The 21,670-nt window shown below is 46.3% G+C and overlaps 1 protein-coding gene across 1 annotated transcript in view; it reads left to right on the top strand.

Annotated features, from left to right (window-relative positions):
• The window catches only part of LOC119461204 (transmembrane protein 135), a 59,859-nt gene extending 38,452 nt beyond the window's left edge, over positions 1-21,407 (top strand). The window contains exons 2-11 of the mRNA XM_037722426.2: positions 404-531; positions 2,477-2,569; positions 3,805-3,838; positions 4,673-4,738; positions 7,065-7,454; positions 8,909-9,076; positions 11,825-11,965; positions 13,768-13,866; positions 16,062-16,129; positions 19,089-21,407. Coding sequence (XP_037578354.1) covers positions 404-531; positions 2,477-2,569; positions 3,805-3,838; positions 4,673-4,738; positions 7,065-7,454; positions 8,909-9,076; positions 11,825-11,965; positions 13,768-13,866; positions 16,062-16,129; positions 19,089-19,230 — 1,329 coding nt within the window. The 3' untranslated portion in view covers positions 19,231-21,407. The remainder of the gene's footprint in view (positions 1-403; positions 532-2,476; positions 2,570-3,804; positions 3,839-4,672; positions 4,739-7,064; positions 7,455-8,908; positions 9,077-11,824; positions 11,966-13,767; positions 13,867-16,061; positions 16,130-19,088) is intronic.
• Positions 21,408-21,670: the final 263 nt, after the last annotated feature.

The following is a 21,670-nucleotide window of genomic DNA, read 5'->3' on the forward strand; positions in this document are numbered from 1 at the left end:
TTTGCGTGTATTCACGAGTTACAAAGTCTAATTTGATTTTTTTTCTTTTAACCCCCATATGCGCCTCGTGGCAAATCCTCCCGAAAAAAATTATAAGACTGCCTAGATGCATCGACAGTCAACCACAAAATTTCACGGAACACGATATCTGAGGAAAAAGTTGAATATCTGCGCAGCCTCGCATTGCAGCCTAGTATTCGCATTTACAGCCTCTACCAATATATGTGAACAACATTGTGATGTTTGGTTTTACTGACTACTGTTACAAGCTGCTCGGAAATTGAACGTTTTCTGAGATTCCGTAGTCCGTAAACCTTTGTGATTGACTATACGTCTTTCGAGTGTCTCGTTATTTCCTCCCTTATTTGTTTACATTTTTCGTGTACTCTCTCTGTCCTTGCAGGCGTCCCTCGTGTACAGCAAGCGCTACGATGGCAACACCATCAAACGCACGCTCCGGTCCGTCCTCATCTCATCTTTCTTCCTGAGCTTCAACGCGTTCGCCTTCATCGCTGTCTTCTGCTCACTCAGGTGTGTGTGATCGGCGCTACAAAGCTCGTAAAAAAAAAAAAAAACACGCTCGCTCGCTTTCAACGAATCCTCGGGCCAGGAGGGACTGCCCGCTCCTTTTACGGCTTTGGGACCCGTGTTTACAGAAAAGAAACAGAGATAGAGAAGGAAAGGAAAATGACTTCTTCCCGATAGAGATGGGTAGGGAGGTAGCGATGGGTAGGGAGGTAGCGATGGGTAGGGAGGTAGAGATGGGTAGGGAGGTAGCGATGGGTAGGGAGGTAGCGATGGGTAGGGAGGTAGCGATGGGTAGGGAGGTAGCGATGGGTAGGGAGGTAGAGAGGGGTAGGGAGGGAATTAGAGAGGATATATATATATATATATATATATATATCCCTCTCTATCTCCATATATATGGATGTGGATGGATATATGTAGATAGATGGACGGATAGATGTAGATAGATAGATGCAGCAGACCTAGAGAGAGAGAGAGAGAGAGAGAGATGTAGATGGATGGATAGATGTGGATGGATAGATGCAGCAGACCGTCAGCAATTTGTTCAGTTCTGAACGCATTTACTGTGGCAGCGCAGCATTGTCCTGCACAGTGAAGACCGCCACTTTGTTCTTGGCGTAACAGTTCAGCGGAAACTCGCTAGGCGAAGAGAAGTAATTAAAATACTTTGTTCTTCACTTTGTTCTTGCTTGCTTGTTCCTTATAGATTTGCAATCACTAACTAAGGCAAACTGGCCAAGAAGTCAGCGGTTAGGTGTCGAAGAACAAGGTAACAATTAAAGCAAGTTGTTAAAAAAATTTCGAAATAATATTGGTTTCTTTATGCGTTGAGAGAATATTAAGCGGGCAGTGGTAAATTTTGCTATACTGATATTATAGAAAAAAATGTTAAGTTTTCTTTCCGTACAGAAAACAAACTGTCAGCCAGCCCTGGCGTTTTATACATATTATTCCAGGTTAGGGCGATCAATGACAAACAGACGGAACAAAAAGCTTTGTCAATTTGCCCCCCCCCCCCCCCCCAGGTTACTATAAACTACACACTTTTAAGGGATGTCTTAAAGAACGACTACCGCGATCTTCTTAAGCCATGTCAAGCAAGTCTGTTTTACGCTTCCGAATAGTGCTGAAACGAAAACACCGACACAGGCGCGCCATCGCAACTGAGTTTACAAAACACATGCTCACCTGTATGTAAGCTCGGTAAACATTTGCGCCCATAACTCATATTATTTATACCCCCCTCCCCTACTTCGAGACGCAGCCCCTATCATTACTTCACAAATCAATTGATTTCTGAAATCATGATGACCCGCCGTTGTTGCTTAGTGGCTATGGGGTTGGGCTGCTATGCACGAGGTCGCACTATCAAATCCCGGCCACGGCGGCCTCATTTCGATGTGGGCGAAATGCGAAAAACCGTGTACTTAGATTTAGGTGCAGGTTAAAGAATCCCAGGTGGTGCAAATCATTCCGGAGTTCCCCACTACGGCGTGCCGCATAATCAGATCGTAGTTTTGGCACGCAAAAACCCCATATTGTTTTTTTTTTTTTAATCATGATGGGACATCTCGGTAAGCGAGTCAAGTGAGTCAAGGAATCAACCGGCTTGTGCAGCTTCGGGTGCACGTCAGGTAGCTTTAGATAGAGATAAAATGATTCTGCAGCCCTCCACGATGACTTCTTCCATTGCCCCATTGTTGGTTTGGGAGGCTTGAATGAATGAATGAATGAATGAATGAATGAATGAATGAATGAATGAATGAATGAACGATTCATTCATTCATTCATTCATTCATTCATTCATTCATTTCATTCTGCGTTGATTTTGCCTAAATACGATCAGTGTCAAAGCTGTACTTGCTGTAGTAAGTGCAGCAGCGCGTTTACCTGTGGGACATCTAATCTATATTGTGGCCTGTCTTGTTCGTGCACACGTCCAACGCAGGAAGCTGGTGGGCCGGTTCAATTTCCTGAATGCGTCGTACCTGCCGGGTTTCCTGGCAAGCCTCATGGCCATCCTACTTGAGCGCAAGAGCAGGTGAGGCTTCAGTACACGCACACTTCTCGAGAGTTGATATTCTCGCTGTGTGAAAAAGGAATTACTTGCATATTTCGATACGACGCTGGAACACTTCTGGGCTTGCGCGATGACGTTTCCCTTAGGCGTACAGAGTCTCGAGTACAGCGGTCGGCTTCAAAGACTGTCACTGTCCACAACTTTAATGCTGATTTCTGTATGCACATTGTCGGTCATTTTGTCCGCCTGTCGACTATGTTTAGTAGGTGCGTATCGGCGAGTTTTACTCTTAACCTGCTCGTGCTTCTCTTCACCGATATCTGTGGCGTCAAGCTCAGGCGCGTGCGATCAGTGTGAGAACAGTGCGAAACACAGTAAGAACATGTATAATGCGATACGTGACTTTTGTTTCTTTTCTTTTATGTGATGTTGTGCATGGAAGTGTTTATCACTGTATGGCTTGGTTCTTTATTTGTATAAATGTTTTATGTTCGACTGACACGAGGCCAACAGGGCTAGCGAGTGTACGAGCTAGTCGCACTGCTCTAAGCAACATAGACCTCGGGGCATAATATATTTTCCTCTCCTGGACTTAGGACAGTTTTCTATAACCAACGTCGGCACCCAGCCATCGTTGAATCGAGGGTGCTGTTCTCGGCCTGATACAAGAACAACGAATACTTGGGAGTTCCTGCATGCCGCCGGAATGGACGAGCGGCTTTAGTAGGCAAACTGATGATTTGGGCGAGTTGGTTAGGCATTGCGAAATATATTTTGCGCTAGACGACGCGGACAAAAAAAAAAAGGCGGTACAAGACACACGAAGCAGTGGCACACGGGCATGTGCCCCCCCCCCCACCCTTTGAAATTTGTTAGTATGCGACCTTCCCTGCCTTCCTTCCCGCTTTCTCCACCTCCCAGACCACGGTCAAGTGGAAGTCCCCCCCCCCCCCCCTTCTGAAAAAAAAAATTTCGCTACGCTACTGACACGAAACGCTTCGTGTGTTCTGTATACCCCCTTTCTTTGTCCGCGTCTTCGATCGCAAAAACAAAAATCGCAGGCAGTAGTGGGGCCGTTGTGTAATGTTTAATGTTGACACTCATCCACTTTGTCCGTTCTCATCATTATTCATCACTATTTTCTCTTCATTTCCCTCTTCACCGGTGCATAGTAGTAAACTAGTGCTTACCAGCTCAGGACGACCAAAAAATAAATGTAACTAAAATATCTTCCCCTTTCCTCTTTTCCATTTCAGGAGGCAAGCGCTGGCAATATACGTCTGCAACATTGTGAGTGCATCAGCTTCTTGGAAACAAGCTTGTTTTTATCAACTAAATTTATTTTGCGACAGAAAGATGCTTATAACTATGGCATGTTTCTTTGACAGTCTCTTAAACAAAAATATCCTGATGCAAAATGTTAAGTGAACCCGTATTTGCACCCTAGTTCCATATTCTACTATATTCTACCATACTTTAACGGAGTGCCATACTTTAACGGAGTGCCATACTTTAACGGAGTGCCATACTTTAACGGAGTGCCATACTTTAACGGAGTGCCATACTTTAACGGAGTGCCATACTTTAACGGAGTGCCATACTTTAACGGAGTGCCATACTTTAACGGAGTGCCATACTTTAACGAGTGCCATAGGAGTGCCCATACTTTACGGAGTGCCATACTTTAACGGAGTGCCATACTTTAACGGAGTGCCATACTTTAACGGAGTGCCATACTTTAACGGAGTGCCATACTTTAACGGAGTGCCATACTTTAACGGAGTGCCATACTTTAACGGAGTGCCATACTTTAACGGAGTGCCATACTTTAAACGGAGTGCCATACTTTAACGGAGTGCCATACTTTAACGGAGTGCCATACTTTAACGGAGTGCCATACTTTAACGGAGTGCCATACTTTAACGGAGTGCCATACTTTAACGGAGTATGCCCCAGAGGCACGCAACTTGAAGTATTCTGCTTCGAGCACACACTTCCACATGGTTATTATTCAGTTAACCTATAATATTCATTTTCTAAAGCCTCAACGGCTACAAGGTCTCTTGCTGCGGTGAGCTAACTTAGAGGGCGACCCGTTCTCACGCCTCTGCCGGTATAACGCAGGCCTCGGAGACCATTTTCCGCATGAGGGTCTCCCGAAACGAGATCCGGCCGATCAAGCATGGCGAGGTGAGTGGATCGTCGCCGGCGTCGGGCTCTCGTTTCCGCAGCATGCTGGCGCTTGTGTGTGTGCGTGTGCGTATGTGTCTGTGTCGCCATAGTTTTCGAGAGGTCGGATTAGGCAATACAAACGTTTGAGCAACACAAGGAAGAGGAAATGAGGTCGGGAGGCTAGTATTTCAGCGCCTTGCAACAACGTGCGATTGCGAGGAACGTGGTTTTGGCGTGACACGGGTCAACGGCAGATATATCCGCCGGGGTCGTTCGGAGAATGCGGCGTTCCTCTGCTGAGCACGGGGAGGTCCCGGGTTCGATTGCCATGCCGCGGTGGCCGCATCTCAGTGGAATCATAATGCAAAAGCTATCACGTACTGATTCTGGAGCACTTCTTAATAGTGAGTGAGTTCGCAAGTGACGTTAGCCTCGCAGAGTGATGTCATCGCTGAGCGCCCCTAAGCCTTGTGCGATGTGTATAAAAGAGGATGACAGTGAAACCATACGCATATGGAGATGAATAATGAAAGCATTAAAGGCTACATCGTCGAGGAAGTTTAGCAGAATACTCGGCGCCCGTCTTTGCTTGTATATCGGACCGCGAGGGGGGAAAGCTATCGCTGTTGCAACCCTCCCCCCTTTTCCCTACCTCCTATATAGCGTTTCTCATAGCCCTACAAGCGGGGCTTTGAGATGTTAAACCCTGCGTATCAATCAATGAAAACCATCGCTTTCGTGCGTTACGGTCAAGCACAGCCCTCTCTTACGCGTATAGCTGGAACACGTCCACGACGACTGAGACAGAGTAGATGAAAATTTATTGACAAACTCTTCGGCCAGGGTTATAGGGTCCATTTGATTCAAACTCAAATGCCTTGATCTCGCGTCATGTCCGACCTAGCATAGGGAAAGATAACTAGCCCGCTCGCATGCCTCGCAAACGTTTATTGTACATGTGAACCCATTAGCTAAGACCATTATGTAATCACTCGACGTCGACGTCACTGCGTGCGTAAAAGCGACGCAATTCCGAAGTTTTCACTGAGCGAGCGCATCATGCATATCTCTGTGAAACACGCAAACACCGATCATCACCATTCATTACCTTCCAGAAAGGAGACGACTAAATGGTCGTCAGTGATGCAACCTGATGATCGGATGAACTCGTAAGCAAGACCAAAACAAACGAACTGTATCACTTACCTACCGAAGTGTATGGGGAATTGCTTTGAACGCGTGACTTTTTCTCTCGCTTCGTGTCGTCGTTTGTCCGCGGGCCCCTCCCCTCTTTCGAACTGATAGCGTTGGCGAACAGTTTTGTTGCGTCACATGCGCATTCCCAATCACTTAGTACCCGACGTGCGATCCACATCGAGTTTAAAGAGACAGGGATAGCCTGCGTATAACGATCTGCCACTGTGGGTGGTCATTCGTGATCAGTTTTTTGCTGCCTTCCGCCATGTCTTGCTATAGGAAAGAGAGTACGGAGGGTATCGAGGAAACGATCACGTGATGCCGGCATCATTTCGTAACTTAACGTCTGGCGACACCCCGGAGGCGGCGGAGCAGCAGCTTTACGGCGCGTCATCTTCAGTTCTGGGCTGAAGAGCCCGGAAGCGCGGCTGTAGAGACTTTGTACAAGGTCACAGTGTTTTGAGTCATGGCGCGGCGCGCTATCGTCCCTTAGACACGGTGTATATCGCTCATCGGAAGAGCTTTTTTCTTTTTTCTTGCTCCCGACGTTCCGAAGCGTGTTTGTTGCGTCAGAAGCGCATTTGATGTGCATGGAAGATGTTTGTTTTGTTGCGTATACAGCTTTAATCTACACATCAAAAGTGTTGCATGTCGAATACTTCTCTGGCAGGTGTACCCGATGAATTTGAATACATGGATTGAGGTCTTTCTTGTTTATTTTTTTTTCTTGAGCGTAGCTATACATGAACACTGCCTTATGGGGTGTTATCAGACCTTTCGAAAGGTTATGTGCAGCAGGAAACGGAGAACACAAGAAAATAGGCAGATGTCACGCACTGTTGGAATCGATGTAAGCGAAGCTTTCTGTGCTGTTTGCGTTCGTTGACGCTATTTGGCGGTGATGTTCACGGCATAAGACATGTGGTGTGAAATGTTACCTGGCCTGCACCACTTGTTTGTCCAAGTAGTACACAGAACAGAGATACGTGTCATTTATTCGCTTAATACTTTACTGAAGAGAGCCCAAATGAGCAATACGCCAGGCTACTTTACTCCTGCCAGGCGTAAAGACGCACTCTTGCAGCGCTTGCGTAAGTGCAGATATATTACAGCTCGCTGTCCCCCCGTGACCTTGTGGCACTCGCAGGTCATCCTGTTCAGCGTCGCGTCCGCGCTGTTCCTGTACGTGATCCGGCGCAGCGGCTTCTCCAACGACCCCGTGAGCCGGGCCTTCCAGTTCATCGTGGGTCGCGAGGAAGTGCTGTCGTCCGGCGGCAGTTCGTGCTCCTCCCACACGCCCAGCTCGACGGGCAGCTCGCCCACGCCGCCCATCCTGCGGGCGGGGGTGGACAGTCCTCCCGAGGACCTCGCCGGCCGCGGCGAGGCCCACGAGAAGGCCTGGCAGCTCGTCGACTACGCGTCTCGACTGCTCGACGACCAAGGGTCGTGGACGCAGAAGAGGCTCGCCGCGCTCGGACTGAACGCCAGGCACTGGTCCTGCGGTCACAAGCGGGGATGCGCGGCGCACGTCTTTCAGGTAGGGCCATACGCATTCAAAGGTAAAACGGACGCCGACCAAAAACATAAAAAAAGAAGAAAAACACGACGTTTCGGCTCCCACGGGGGGGCCTTGTTCACAATGTGCTATAAGTGAGAGACGCACTGTGACTGCGCGCAGAAGTCACGATAGGCTGACAAGAACGATAATAGGGGCAATAGAGATTGCTGGCCTTGGGTGACACGCGCGACAGTGTGACTTGCGTTTCTACGAACAAAACGAAACCGCAAATCTAACGTAACGTTAGATTACATTACTTCCCTTCGCGTCTTGTTTTCCTTTCTTTTTATGTTTTTGGTCGGCGCCCGTTTTACCTTTGACTATGAGCAATCCCGACCAAACGAGTTTTCGTCGAACTCTTGATTTCAGACCATATGTAGGTTTTAGTTGCTCGCGGGAAGGGGAGGGATTGTTAAAGGCGTGCTCTTGGGGGTACGTGCTATGAACGCTGCAGAGCTATGCACCGCGGTGGCATTTGGATATATGTAGATTGACACGTGTGCATGTTTCTTTCACCGGTGACCGCTTTTCACAGGCTAACAAATGTTAACCGTTGTCGCTAGGCACAGGACGCGCCAGCATGTATCGGAAGTTTCTCGAACGTTATCGATGCTTCTATCCGTTGTCTGTCGTCACCGACGCTTATGTAATCTGATTGTATGAGCTACGCGAATTGTCTAGTATACTTTCTGGAAGACACGCCGGCACCAGGGGTTACTCTGGTACCTTCGATGACTCTTGTATAAAAGCCGACACGTTTCGCCGCTGATCATATTTTCGACGATAGCCGACTGTGTTCAGTGTTATCGTTGTGCTTCGAGTGTAGCTTGCTTTTGTGGGCACAGGTTCGCCCAATCAAAAATCAGTTTCGTCATACGCAATTTTACGACTGTTTTCATCATCGTCACTACTACGTGACAATGATACGCCATAGGTTAGTGATTAATCCGGCTCGGACTAACATGCATACCGGCGCCGCTGTTCCACTCATTTGCTAGTCGGTCGCAGGGTTTATGTGCTCATCGGAAGGCTTCAGGCCTTACACCCTCATTACCTCGTCCTTCTTCTCCACTATAAACTTCGGGCCATCCTGACCAGTCTATAGACTGGTGCAGTCATCTAATAGTTCTGCTTTAGTCGTGTACGGCGACTGCAAAACTTCGGATATCCAGCTTATTCCTCAGCTGTTACTACATACAAGAACTCGTTCAGATGGTGCCTTGTAAACTTGACCTAACATGTTTACAGCTATAGCGTCCGCGGACACGTCAAAAAGAGCACGCAGCCAACTGGTGCTGCTCTAGTCACCGGCCGTAAAAATCAGTTCTCGTGCCTGCGTGGTTATATATGCGAAGCGCTGATCACCGACTTTCTCGGTGCTATATATTTTCGGGTTGTGGTATAGACGTGCTTACAACTGCGTCTATTCGCAGGGTTTCATGCGCCCCTTCATGCTGGGCTGTGGCCTGCGGCTGCTGTTTCGGCTGGTGGCCGCGAGGCGTCGCTTGGCGCAGGACGTGAGCTGCATCTACCCTGTGCTCTTCCGGCGGAGCAACCTCTGGTTGGGCGCATTCCTCGGCTCCTTCGCCGGCATCTACAGGGTAATTGAAGGGCTTGTTTGGAGCTGGTGGAAGCGGATCTGCGGAGTAGCATGCACCCATCCTTTAATATATACAGTGGAATCTCGTTCATACGATCTTCAGGGGAATTCAAATAAAACTTATCATCCGAAAATCGTATTATCCGAACGTAATCGTATATAAGAAAAAATGTATTATCTCGAAAAACGTACTATGCAGAATCATATCAACGAGGTTCCACTGTATGTATAATATATATATATATATATATATATATATATATATATATATATATATATATATATATATATTGATAGCTATAGATAGCTATATAGCGTTTTTCTATCAAATCTGTCGGTTGTTTATAGACATTACTGTATATGGTAGCGCACAATGCCAGACAAAGGACGGGAAAGGTACAAACGCCAGAGCAGTGTTTGCGCTGGTACGTGCTTGTCCTTCCATGCAATTTCACTAGCTTTGCGAGCGATATGCCACGTGAATGGACTACTACAACCAACTCATCCAAGCATGTATATACATAAAAAGTGTAACGCCATTGGGCAAGAGGCTGTCTCTGTATGTAGACAGCCTGTTCCTGTTAACATATGGCCTTACACTTTTTAAACTAATGTCTGCAGCTTTTACAAACTAATTCATTCGGAAGTTTATGAATCTCTATAGACCAAAGGAAATACATATTAAGGACTTTAATCTGCGGTCAGCATATATAAACAAAAGGACTAGTTTGTGACAGGTGAAATATTCTACTATAAGTCTATATACAGCCGACACAATGTCTAAATTCCTTTTTTTAAGGTTTTGTCAACACAAAATTTGGTAAAACTGGAGATGGGCGGGGAGGGAGGGGGCGGTGCGGTTGTGGATGAATGTTAATTCGTGGCACGAGGATCCCTCTTAATGTTGACAGCGGGCAGGTTCACATCAAAATATGCACGATATGCTTGTCCATTGATCTCGAACACGTACGTCATTATCGTGGCCCCAAAATGCACTGTTTCATTATTGCTGTGGGGCGCGCGCTGCTGTTGATGCTCCCATCTGTCCGCAGACAAAAAGCGCTCGATCACGTTTAGTTCGCGAAAACGCGGCCACTGATCACATGAACTGCCCACAAAGGATCTGTTTCTGCTTTCTGTATACTCCGTCACTTCGCGTGACGTTCGCGCCGAACGTTGGATCTTTGCTCGGAGCGAGCGTGTTTATATATACACACGTCTTGACAGCAGCACGCGCTATTGCACGCGGCGCCAAGGACTTGCGCCAGTGCTTTTCAGTGACCTCATTTGTCGACTCTGCAGCCGACTCTTTGCACATGTGTACACTGCGTCGTGTTTAATTTCCTCGTTTATGAACGCTGCGCGCGCCTGCTTGTAGTGATGTACGTACGTGCAGGACAGTTCGGTGCTTTGGCAGTTCGAGAGACAGACCAGGGCTGTTTTTTTTTTCCTCGGCACCGAAGCGCGTTAAGCTTCGTTCGCTTACTGCTAGTTAGCGCAAAGGTGGGACAAACGAATTGACTAAGTAGACCATAGGTGAGAAACGCACTGAGATTTGATAACGCGATGTGGCTGCGCGCAGAAGTCGCGATAGGCTGACAAGAGCGATAATAGAGATTGCTGGCCTCGGGTGACACGCGCGACAGTGTGGCTTCCTTTTCTACAAACGAAACAAACAAACGCCAATCTAACGTAATGCTGGAATCTAAATGACCCGAAGCTTGTATAGTTAGCAAGGCAGCATCAGTAGCGTATGACACGAAACAGCCTCTGTCGGTGTTACGAGGACAAAGGACAATTTCGTTGACACGATCTCCACGGGAACCGGAAAATCGTGTCATCCGGCAATCGTAGTATCCGAAAATAATCGTATATAAGAAAAACAAAACGTATTATCCCGAAAAACGCATTATGCAGAATCGTATCAACGATATTCCACTGTATTATGCTTGTTGGGGAAATAATGTTGATGAGAAGCAGTATGCACAGGGAAGTACGACACATATCTAAATGCATTTAGGTATTCTATGCTTTTGTGCCCTAGAGACACACACACAAAACCATTCTGAGAAATTGACCAAGGGTGGGCACATGCCCACTGGGCACTGGCATATAGCTAGTTGCTCGTACCCAGCGCCCCAAGGTGTTGTCTAACTCAGCAAGACAGCATCCGTAATGTGGGAGTAGGAGGCAATAAAAGCTTCGCTTTAAAAGAAACTTGAACTGCTTTCTTAGGCGCGTGGGGTGCACGCTTAAGTGTCCATGCGCGAAAGGTGTCCTTCCTGAAGTCATTGTTTCGCTTTTCTGATTATGGCATGTATTTTCTGCTGAATCGAACAATAAAGGTTAGTTGATATAGGGCTCTGTACTGTCTAGTCTTTTCGCCAATTGTTTGCGCTAATTTCGCTCTGCGGCTTTGGAGAGGCACCCGCATGGGCGACCACAATCGCTCGGACGAGCCTTCCGTTCACGAGAACGCAGTCGCGAATAGACGTCGCTGTCGGGCATGGGTGAACCACTCACTTGGTAACCTTCCGTGGTGAGTCGAACTTCACTGATTCGTCAACGTGTTCCATCGTGGAGGAACTATTCCTTGCATATACTGCGGTATATCGCGTATTCTTGTGTAGATAAGCAATAAGTGCCATTTTTTTATGTTCGCACTATTCTGTTGTCATTTCCTTCGTTACCGAGATCACTGGAGACACCGTACGATGAATATATGAACATCCCCGTACGTTGTTTCCAGCTGGTAAGCTGCCTGCTGCGATGGAGCGGCGACGGTCGCAGCGACTGGCACGCCCTGCCGGCTGGTCTTCTGGCAGGACTCTCCATGTTCTGGTACCCCAGTCCCAGTATTGCACTCTACCTAGTCTGGAAGCTCGTCGAGGTAAGAAACGGCTCCAACGTATGCCAGACTGCTCCGTGTTTTGTGACACCCCGCATATAGCAGCTGCCCACTTAATGACTTTCGTTAAACTATATTTAGACTGATTACATGTTTTTTTTTTCAAAACTGTATTTGCATAATTTTTTTTTTTTGCTGCGAAAGGTTGATCACTAGCTGAGGAAACGAAGGGCAAGCATTCTTGCAATTTTGCGCCTGAACCGCAGCGTCAACACGTCAGTGTCACGTCACAGATTTCGAACTATTCTTGCGTCTTCCTGGGCCATTTTGGCGCAGAAAAGACTACCAAAACTTCCTGGAGTTAGCGTTCGGCTCCTTTAAAATGCAATGTAATAATCGTTTGTCAGTAAACGGTTAAATTTACAACCACACGCAAAGGCTGTCGAAATTCATGACGCCAGGTTCGTGTCGGCCGGGCCTTCATTTCCTCGAGTAATGAATACGTGTGGCAACGCAGCGACAAATCCAGGCCTTACGTTTAGCACAGAGAAATCAGGAATTATGACCTTTGATGAAGAGACCAGTTATTACGGGGTGTCAATTCAACAGCAAGTCATACCCATAGTGAAGCAATATAAATACCGCGGCGTACACATAAACGAAGGAAAGACTTACACGAGCACCCACCAAGATAATCAGAAAATAAAGGGGAAGCGGAATGCAGCAATAATGAAGCATAGTGCATTTCGGGGGCCACAATAAATATGTGGTGGTGCGTGGAATCTGGAAATGAGTAATGGTGCCAGTGCTAACGTTCAGAAATGCCATTCTAGGCTTAAAATCGGCTATCTTGTCGGGTTGCGAAGTTAACCAAAGATCGCTATACTGTTGGCTTTGGGAGTCCACGGTAAAACCACAAATGAGGCAGTGCAGGGTGACATGGGTCGGGCCTCTTTTTAAGTCAGAGAAGCGCAGAGCAAAATTAGTTTTGAAGAAAGACTCGGGAACCTGGATCAAAATAAATGGGCGGCTAAAGTGCACAAGTATCTGGTGTTCTCGAGCTCACCGTGACAGCATAAATTTTGACGGAGTCTACTGTGGTCCAGTTTAATGTTTATCGGCAAAGAACTACATAGCATGCTAAGAAAGCAAAGACTCAACTTAGGAAGTTTCTAAAGCTTTTCAAGCCAAAACGGCTTAAGTACCGCAATGGCGCTGAGCTTTCGGCGTGAAATTCGAGAGATGTCTGCTTGGGCCTTCATTTCCTCGAAGTAAGGAATTATTTCTTTTTCAGCCAAATATACGAAGCTATTGTTTTGCGAGTATACTTTACCGACCTAACCTGATTAAAAATTGAACCCAGTTACAGCGAACATGATTATGAGCTAAAAATAGTTCTATATCACAGTAGTTCGACACGCGCAAACTATAGCTTAAACTAAGCTTAAAACGAACTTTTGTGATGCAAAATACATGGATTTGTTATCCCCAGTGGGAGAACACAAGCAAGGGAGGAATCCATTTATTCAAAACTATACGCGTAGTATGGCAATAATATTTGCCTGTGCCTTGAACTGTTTCTCAGCGTCACTAATAATGGCATTCTCGGTGCGCGAGATTGTGTTTTCCGCTGGCATCGTACGGCCATAGTTCGGTGTATTCAATGTTCAGTTTGTTAGGAGGGAGCACTTTTACAGAAGTTATCGACCTGTGAGCTTCGCGTGTTTGATATAGAGAATAATTCGCTATTCTGGTTCGACAGTATCTGTTGCTTTTTTAGTGCCCCTTAAACTTGCCACTTGTACCTTTTTTTTTTTTCTTATTTCGTGTTTTTGCGCTCGCAGAACGTCTACATGGCAGGGATGGACAAAGGCGTTCTTCCGTGCGTCCCCAACTCACCCGTTCTTCTCTACTCTGTCTCTTGCGCGGTGCTGTTTTACGCGGTAAGTACACGAGTGCCTATTGTGAAGATAACTGCACGTGATGACATTTCAGAATTCACTGAGTTACCCGGCCGAAGAATGTTTTGCAGCTCGTGTATGTCATGGCGCGATAGGAATCATGCACGAAAGCTTGGATGTGTTCAAACCATCTTTGCAGAGTTTTGAAAATAGCTCTTTTTTTTTGCATTGAGCTTTTGTGCGCGGTAATATATCATTGTGCCATTTTTCATATCAGCAAGCACATAGTGTAAAATGTTCCTTTGCGGAGTTGCTTTGTAGCTACATAAGGTTCTGTATCGTAGCTTAGTAGTTTCTGCCATCGTCATGGTCGTTCAAATAAAGCAATGCGGATAGAAATACCTTTAGTGTTAGCTTCTTCGCGACGATTGGACTTGCGGGGCCAGCTCAGTACCTCTTGCGTTAGCCACTGCCCATAATGTCACTCCCTGACCGAATTCCAGGTGTCGGCAGGTGTAGCTAGACATTTGCGGTGCGGTCAGCAATAACTTCCTTACTTGTCTATCCTTCTATAAACAACTGATTATCCTACACTTCTACGCGCGCGCTCTGCGGGGATGTGCGGCGCCAGCCGAATACCTCTTGCGCCAGCGCGGCCCATTCTTTGCCATAAACACGCAATGGAATTCCTGCGTATTTCAGAAAAAGCTAGCGCTGTCGACAGTCATTACGGACGGTCTATGCCGGAATCGTATCCATCGCCACAAAGCATGACGCACAAGTACGAGTTGTTTATATCAGACGCGAGTGAGTTATTATTTGAACAGATCTATAAATAGTCACTGGGTACATATACCGTATTTATTAGAATATAAGGCGAGGTTATTCCACATAATCATTAGCCTCGAAATCATTCACGGCCTTGTGCGTGAAGCTGGTAGATGCAGTTTCAATTTCAATGTGGCAGCAGCGCCACATTTTCGGTGATCCAGAGTTTAGATGACAGCGCAAGTTGTAGCAACTAGTAATCCTTGGCAGGTGGGGCGGTATTGTATTTTTGTGCATATACCTGCAGTGAAAATTCAAAACATTTTCACAGTAAAAGCGGAGTGCGGCTTAAATACAAATTTCGCCTCGAGGTGTGGCTTCACGGTAGTGCAAATTGTGCCTTATGGTGCGGCTTCACAGCAGCGCAGCGCGCGTTGCTGTAACGCCACACTATAAGGCGAAATTTGCGATACTGTGAAGTCGCACCTCAAGGCAAAATTTGCATAGCTCGCACGGATTATTCCGATTATTCTAGGTGCTCCCGATTATTCGGTATTTCGGGCTTGCTCTCTGAGTCTGAATAATTCGTCGGTTACTCTATATCGCCTTATATTAGTGTGCATACTTCTTTTTTTGTTTTTCGAGGGTCCCCCGACTTACACCCCCGCCGTATAATCGTGACAGCCTTATAATCGAACAAATACAGTAATTCACGTGTGCCTGATGAAGTGGGACTGTGTTCTGTGCACTTTCGTATGTGCACCTACGCGGTTTGTGTACATTGTATTCATGCATGAGCAGTGCCCCTTCACATGCTGCGTGACTTATCCAACCCTTCGTGAAAATAGCGCGCGTAGTTGAGTATACAAACTTTAAATGTGCTGTTTCACGTTTTCGTTCGAGAGAAACGGCATAGGCGGTGGCGTTTCTAGCCGCCAACATATATTTTAACCGTGCCACTATATTCTTGAGGCTATGCGTGTTCTTAAGCGATAGCTTTAAGTGCCCCGTTAAGCAGAAAATTCGGCTTTGTCCGTGAGCGAGACTTTTCTACAAACCACAGCACGACTCGCGCCGCTCGTTTCCTTGCAGCAACAGATGGCGCTCGCCTCCGCGCGGCAGTGGCGGCGCCGGCCGTGACAGGCAAAGAAAAAAAAAGAACCAGAAAGCTCGCCTTCGTTCGCCGCAAGCATTTCCCGGTAAAGTTTACGGTTGCATAGGCTTCAGTTGCCGGGAAGCGTGAGAAGCAGTCGGGGACCCTTAAATGCTATCGCGTTACGCTCTTAATGGCGAAGCTTAAGCGTCTCCCAAGTTTTTGCTTCCCAATCATGTAGACTGGTCGGTGTTCCGTTTCGTTGACGATGATGGCCTCAAATAATGTGGGCACATAGTTAATGAGGGGATTGGCCAAGAATGGCACGTTTCACTTGCAACTCATGGACGTTCCCATTTTTTTTCTTCTTCTCCAGGCGGTCTTCGAGCCACACAATCTCAGGCCGACATATTGGACTTTCCTCAACAGGCTGTCATCAGGCAGGTACGTCTGCGTATAAAGCAAGAAGTTTTGCGTTTCAGCTTGCTCGTGTGACGTCGCATGACGCTTCTAGTGAGTCTATCGGTCTATACACGCGTGTGTTAAGTTGCACGCCACGTTGTCGCGAATTCCCGCTTTTATATCGGCGGACACATTGTACGTAGTAGTCGACGACGTTCATGGGGAGATCGCGATGTAAGTCGGCGTGTAACATGATCTGCACGGACTCCGGGACTGGCCTCACGTACCTTTAAAAAGAGTCAAACTAGACAAAAGTCCACAGGAAAATAGACGAATGGGATTTGTCTTCGCCCTATAGTGGAGACAAGTCGATCCTTGTGGAAACATTGGCTCCGGCAACATTTCTTGTTCGACCAGTGTCGAACATTACAAAAGAGGCACTCTCAGCATCAAACACACACAGAGAAAGAAACGAACAATCATAACTCATTTTAAAGCATCGCGAAGCGGTTACACCAACGGCACAATAAAACATTCTTAAGCAATCAGAGCCACCGCGCAATCAGATTGACATTGCACGGACTCCGGGATTGACCTATGCTCGTCCCCTTTACATATTTCTTTGCACCAGCTCTGTTGGCGTTATACGTTAATGTATAATATATATGTATACAGCGTGTCCCAGCTATCATGCAGCACTATTAAAAAAAAAGAGGAACTGCGTTACGCGAAACAAACCTAGTGCGTATTGTTTCCAGTACAGTGGAGTAGCCTCAGTATTTTTTTCGTTACTGCGATTTAATTGTAATTATTTATATAACTCGAGAATTACTGTCTTAATTATCAAAGTGTCAATGAGAAGATTCTAGAGCAACATTAAAAACTCCCGATACAGCTTTCTGTTGCTCAATACATGCTACAAAAGTGTTTTTCCGAGTGTGAAAGAAGCCCGTGAATACACGCAGAATTGCCGCACGACTGGCCGCTCGAGGCATTTTGCGTGTATTCGCGGGCTTCTTTCACGCTCGGAAAAACACATTTATGTAGCACGTATTGAGCAACAGAAAGCTGTATCGGGAGTTTTTCATGTTGCTCTACAACTTTCTCATTGACACTTTGATAATTAGGACAGTACTTCTCGAGTTAGATAGTTAATTATAATTAATTAAATCTCAGTAACAAAAAAATACTGATGGCTATGCCACTGTACTGGAAACAATACGCACTAGGTTTGCTACGCGTAACGCCGTTGCTCGTTTTTTAAATCGTGCTGCGTGATAGCTTTAATAAAGGATCCTGCAGTTGCGTTATATGCGAAATTCCGACTCCTCAGCACCGAAGAACTTCGACAAGCGGTGGTTGATTGATCGCCGACTTCTTGAGACCTTTCCGATTGACATTTTTGTGAGAAGCTCGCGCGTGTATGAATTCTCTCAGCTTTTCGCGAATTGTTGATGTAAGCGTGTTGCTCGTTAATTAAGCCAGAGTGTTTATTTGCAAAGTTTCGCTGCTGCAGCTTCGGCAGAGCTCAACTCCGTGTGATTGCGGATTGTGAACTTTTGAAATAGATGGCTTTCACATAGCTATATAAATAAATAAACGGAGGGATGGACCGATAAATAGACAAACTGGCGGACGGATAAATATACGGATGGATATATGCAGAGGCCTTTGTACTGCAGTGGACATAAATATTAGCTGATGATATTCATAGGTACGTAGATATAGATTGTTTGGACGATCTGCAAATGATCTGGCTACAGCAATTGTCTAGCCTGTTGCTCGGTATATCCAATGCACTTTCTGCTAATACAACGTGTCAATTGGCAGAAGGTCGCACTGTTACCCCTTTAACTGTTAGTCCCATATTTTAACTCCGTTTTGAGTATCCGCTCGGTCTCATCACCGCCCCCCACCCGAATCCCCAGCGGAGTACATTGACTAGCACAGGCCACTCCGTCGGGAACGGCGAGAATTCTTGAAAAATGGAGTCAAACACTGGACAAGAACAGTTACTCCCGCATGAAGGAGTAACCAGCACTCCGTTGTTTTTTGAGAGTTCTACGCAAGTTTAATCAAGGGGGGTGTTTTCGTACTGGATCACCCTCCAAAATTTCAATAACTCGTATAAGCAAAAACACCCCTAGAAAAGGTAAACAGATAAGAAATCATAAGATACCCGCGAACAGGCACTCCGGAAGCGGAGGGTAAGAGGGGCAGGGAAAGCTGGGGCATGCGCCTTTACAGGTTTTGTTACTGGAGGCCAGTGTCCTTCCCAGCCGTTAGAGCCGACCCCTCTCAGATACAGTAAGTTAAGCCGGGGCATCACTACTAATTCCCTCAAAATTTTCCAATCAAAATATTCTTCCGGAGTCCCTGCCCAGAGGTATATACACCCGCTGGGGTGGCTCAGTCAGCTATGGCGTTGCGCTGCTGAGCATGAGGTCGCGGGAACGAATCCCATTCGCGGCGGCCGCATTTCGATGGAGGCGAAATGCGAAAACGCCGGTGTGCTTGCGTTGTAGTGCACGTTAAAGAACCCCAGGTGGTCAAAATTTATCCGGAGCCCTCCACTACGGCATGCCTCAAAACCATCTGTGTGTGTGTGTGTGTGTGTGTGTGTGTGTGTGTGTATGTGTGTATGTATGTATGTATGTATGTATGTATGTGTATGTATGTATGTATGTATGTGTATGTATGTAGTATGTATGTATATGTATGTATGTATGTATATGTATGTATGTATATGTATGTATGTATATGTATATGTATGTATATGTATGTATGTATGTATGTATATGTATGTATGTATATGTATGTATATGTATGTGTGTATATATATGCTGAAGGCCGGACCTCGGTCGAATCGTCGAAATGAACTGTTTTTCCTTGTCTACGTGCACCTGCACTTCTTTAAAATTTATATTACAGTGGTTTCTTCCCAGAACTTCAGACACAGCTTTGCCGTAATAAAAAAAAGCTTCCCTTCCTCGCATTTCAGATTTTCGCTGCTGAACCGTCACGTATACGACATGTTCGGGGTGCACTCGTCCAAGCTCTTCGAGGACTTTTGGCCCAAGCTGGACCTGAAGTTCACCACGCGCAAGTTCCAAGAGTCGGTCCTCGTCTGGGTGCCCTTCTGACGTGTCCAGTATAGTGCGGCGCCGGAGACAGGAGAGGAAAAAAGAAGTGTGATACGGCGGGAACTGTGTTTTTAGCCGATTTTTTTGTATAGCAAAGCGCGAAGCCTCCAACGCAAGTTGCAGCTCTTCGGGAGTTTGGAAGTGCCAAACGCGTTTCCCGTATGTGAAACGTTTTACGGACGCTTTCCCTCCTGGACCATTTTGAGGACTGTTCTGTTGGCTCCTCCGCGACGTATCCTTGCCCCCGCCAATCCCCCACTCTCTCCACAATAACGGCAGCCAGAACATCAGTGAACTGCAGCTTGCAATGTTCCTGTGTGTTGCAGATGACAAACGGGTAATGAACAGAAGAAAGAACTATCTATTGACAAGCTGTATACAATTAAAAAAAATTTTTTATTGTCGATGCTAACAAGTTTTGAATCTGGGCTATTTGCCGCACATTAATTGGATTGCTTAACACTGAATAGCTTTAAACGAGGACACCATAGAGCCTTCTTCTGTTTCAAGTCATGCTTGCCAAATTTGTTCCGCACCCTGGGCTCCTGTGATGCTCCGAATCAAAATGTCCGTTGCAACACGAGAGCTACAGGCGTCGCGCAGTCTTTGAATACCTTCTGATATAAACATGTCGACTCACCATGGCACCTAACATTCTCGAGAAAAAAAAAATCGAGTCGGCCACGTTAATATAAGGATACTGGGCTGTAGTGCCAATTTAGGAACGTTTTGTAGAAGCCTTGTATAATTTTGTAGAAGCCTTAATTTGAAGTCAGTATTGCGTAAAGACCCACCACTGGAAGCTGCGATACAATCTGAAGGAATTATTTAATTTCAAAAGTATAGGCCCACTCACTGACAGGACCCGTCAAACCCAGCTCTCTCTCTCTCTCTCTCTCTGTGTGTGTGTGTACATATATATAGTGGTTGCCTGGCGCCGTTTTTTCTGTTTTGGATAGAACCAGCGTTGGATTATTTTTATGTATATTTTTCAAACTGTAAAACGTACCTGTGCGTATGTATCTGCATTGCTCCGTTCCACGTACGCAAATGTATATCTGTGCCCCGTCCACTTTGTTCCGTTTGGTTAGCTTCACACGCACGCAGAGCTTTGAGTGCGTGCGTGTGAAGTCCCCCCCAAGTTCGGTCATGACCTCTGAGACCCCCCACGCACGCTGCGCCCGAGATCTCTGAGGCCATGGTTTGGGGGCAGTGCAAGTGCCGCGGGCGACTGTAAACGGTCAAAAAAATAATAATAAAGTAATCGTGCCAACCTTCGAAACATTTAGGACTAGACCTTGGAGTGGACCAAAAAAGCTGCGAAGTGCGGGTAGTGCAGTCATAAACAAGACGTTAGCAGCAGTACGGCTAGCCTTGTGAAGCTGAGTTCATACCAGAACTACTAGACTGCCGCCATCGCTATATGTTCATTTAACGCTCGCATCAAATCATCGGCAGCTGCATAACGTATAGGGGTTGCAGCGTTCACAAGGCTTCGATCGCTACCGTCAGCAGTCAGTGCTGCTTTTGTATCATGTGTTCCGGTATCCCGTAAACGGTACCACTCCCCTATAGTACTAGTACGTGTACACACGGGTTATCGATTGATCCATTGTGGCGTTTGTTACCACAAGGCTTATACTAAACGTGACAGGGTATGTACCAGGCGCTTCGTTTGCGCGTTCCTCTGCATCGTGCGTTGCTTGTCTTGTGGTGATAAACGCGGCAATGGAGATACATGTATCCACAGACTACGCAAATGGTACTACACAGCTTTGTCCGCTATCCACGAGCAAATGACGGTACGGGGTAATAAGCCGCGCTTGAAACTGCGTGTAGTTTTACAGGGTTCCAATTTAACGACGCGCTCTGTAGAAACGTGAGCACACAATTTTTTTCTGTTTGTAAATTTTACCAAGTTCTGCATCACGATAAACGCAGCTTTCAGATTATTTTATACGCACTGAGCAAAAAACGTCGTTTTGTATATATATACGAGGGAAAATAAAATTGTACATAACCGATTTCTGCAAGTTTCAGTGACTTAATTGCTGAATGTTACTGTGGCTCTTACGTGTTTATTTTAGAAGTCGAAGGGCAAAATGTGGCGATATTTGGTCATATCTGCCGCTGATATCAATATCATTACCTTCACGTTTCCCTGGCGAAAGACGTACGTCACCAGAAAAGCGAATTCTTCGTTCCCATTCGGGAATCGATCCTGGTTCCGCAACGTATATGTATACAGCCGCTGTCAGACTTAAACCGAACGATGGATTCTCGGCTTAACCCTGGTCAGGCCCCATCCAACATTTTGGATGTAAAGTGCCATTTATGGAGCGTCTTACCGCAATAAATTTTCGGATTTATTTATTATTAGAGCAGATATGATTGAGAATTTGAAACGTCACGTCGCCATGCTGCCAGGAGGCGAGTTTCA

The sequence above is a fragment of the Dermacentor silvarum genome, chromosome 8 (genome assembly GCF_013339745.2).
Source record: "Dermacentor silvarum isolate Dsil-2018 chromosome 8, BIME_Dsil_1.4, whole genome shotgun sequence".
NCBI classification, from domain to species: domain Eukaryota; kingdom Metazoa; phylum Arthropoda; class Arachnida; order Ixodida; family Ixodidae; genus Dermacentor; species Dermacentor silvarum.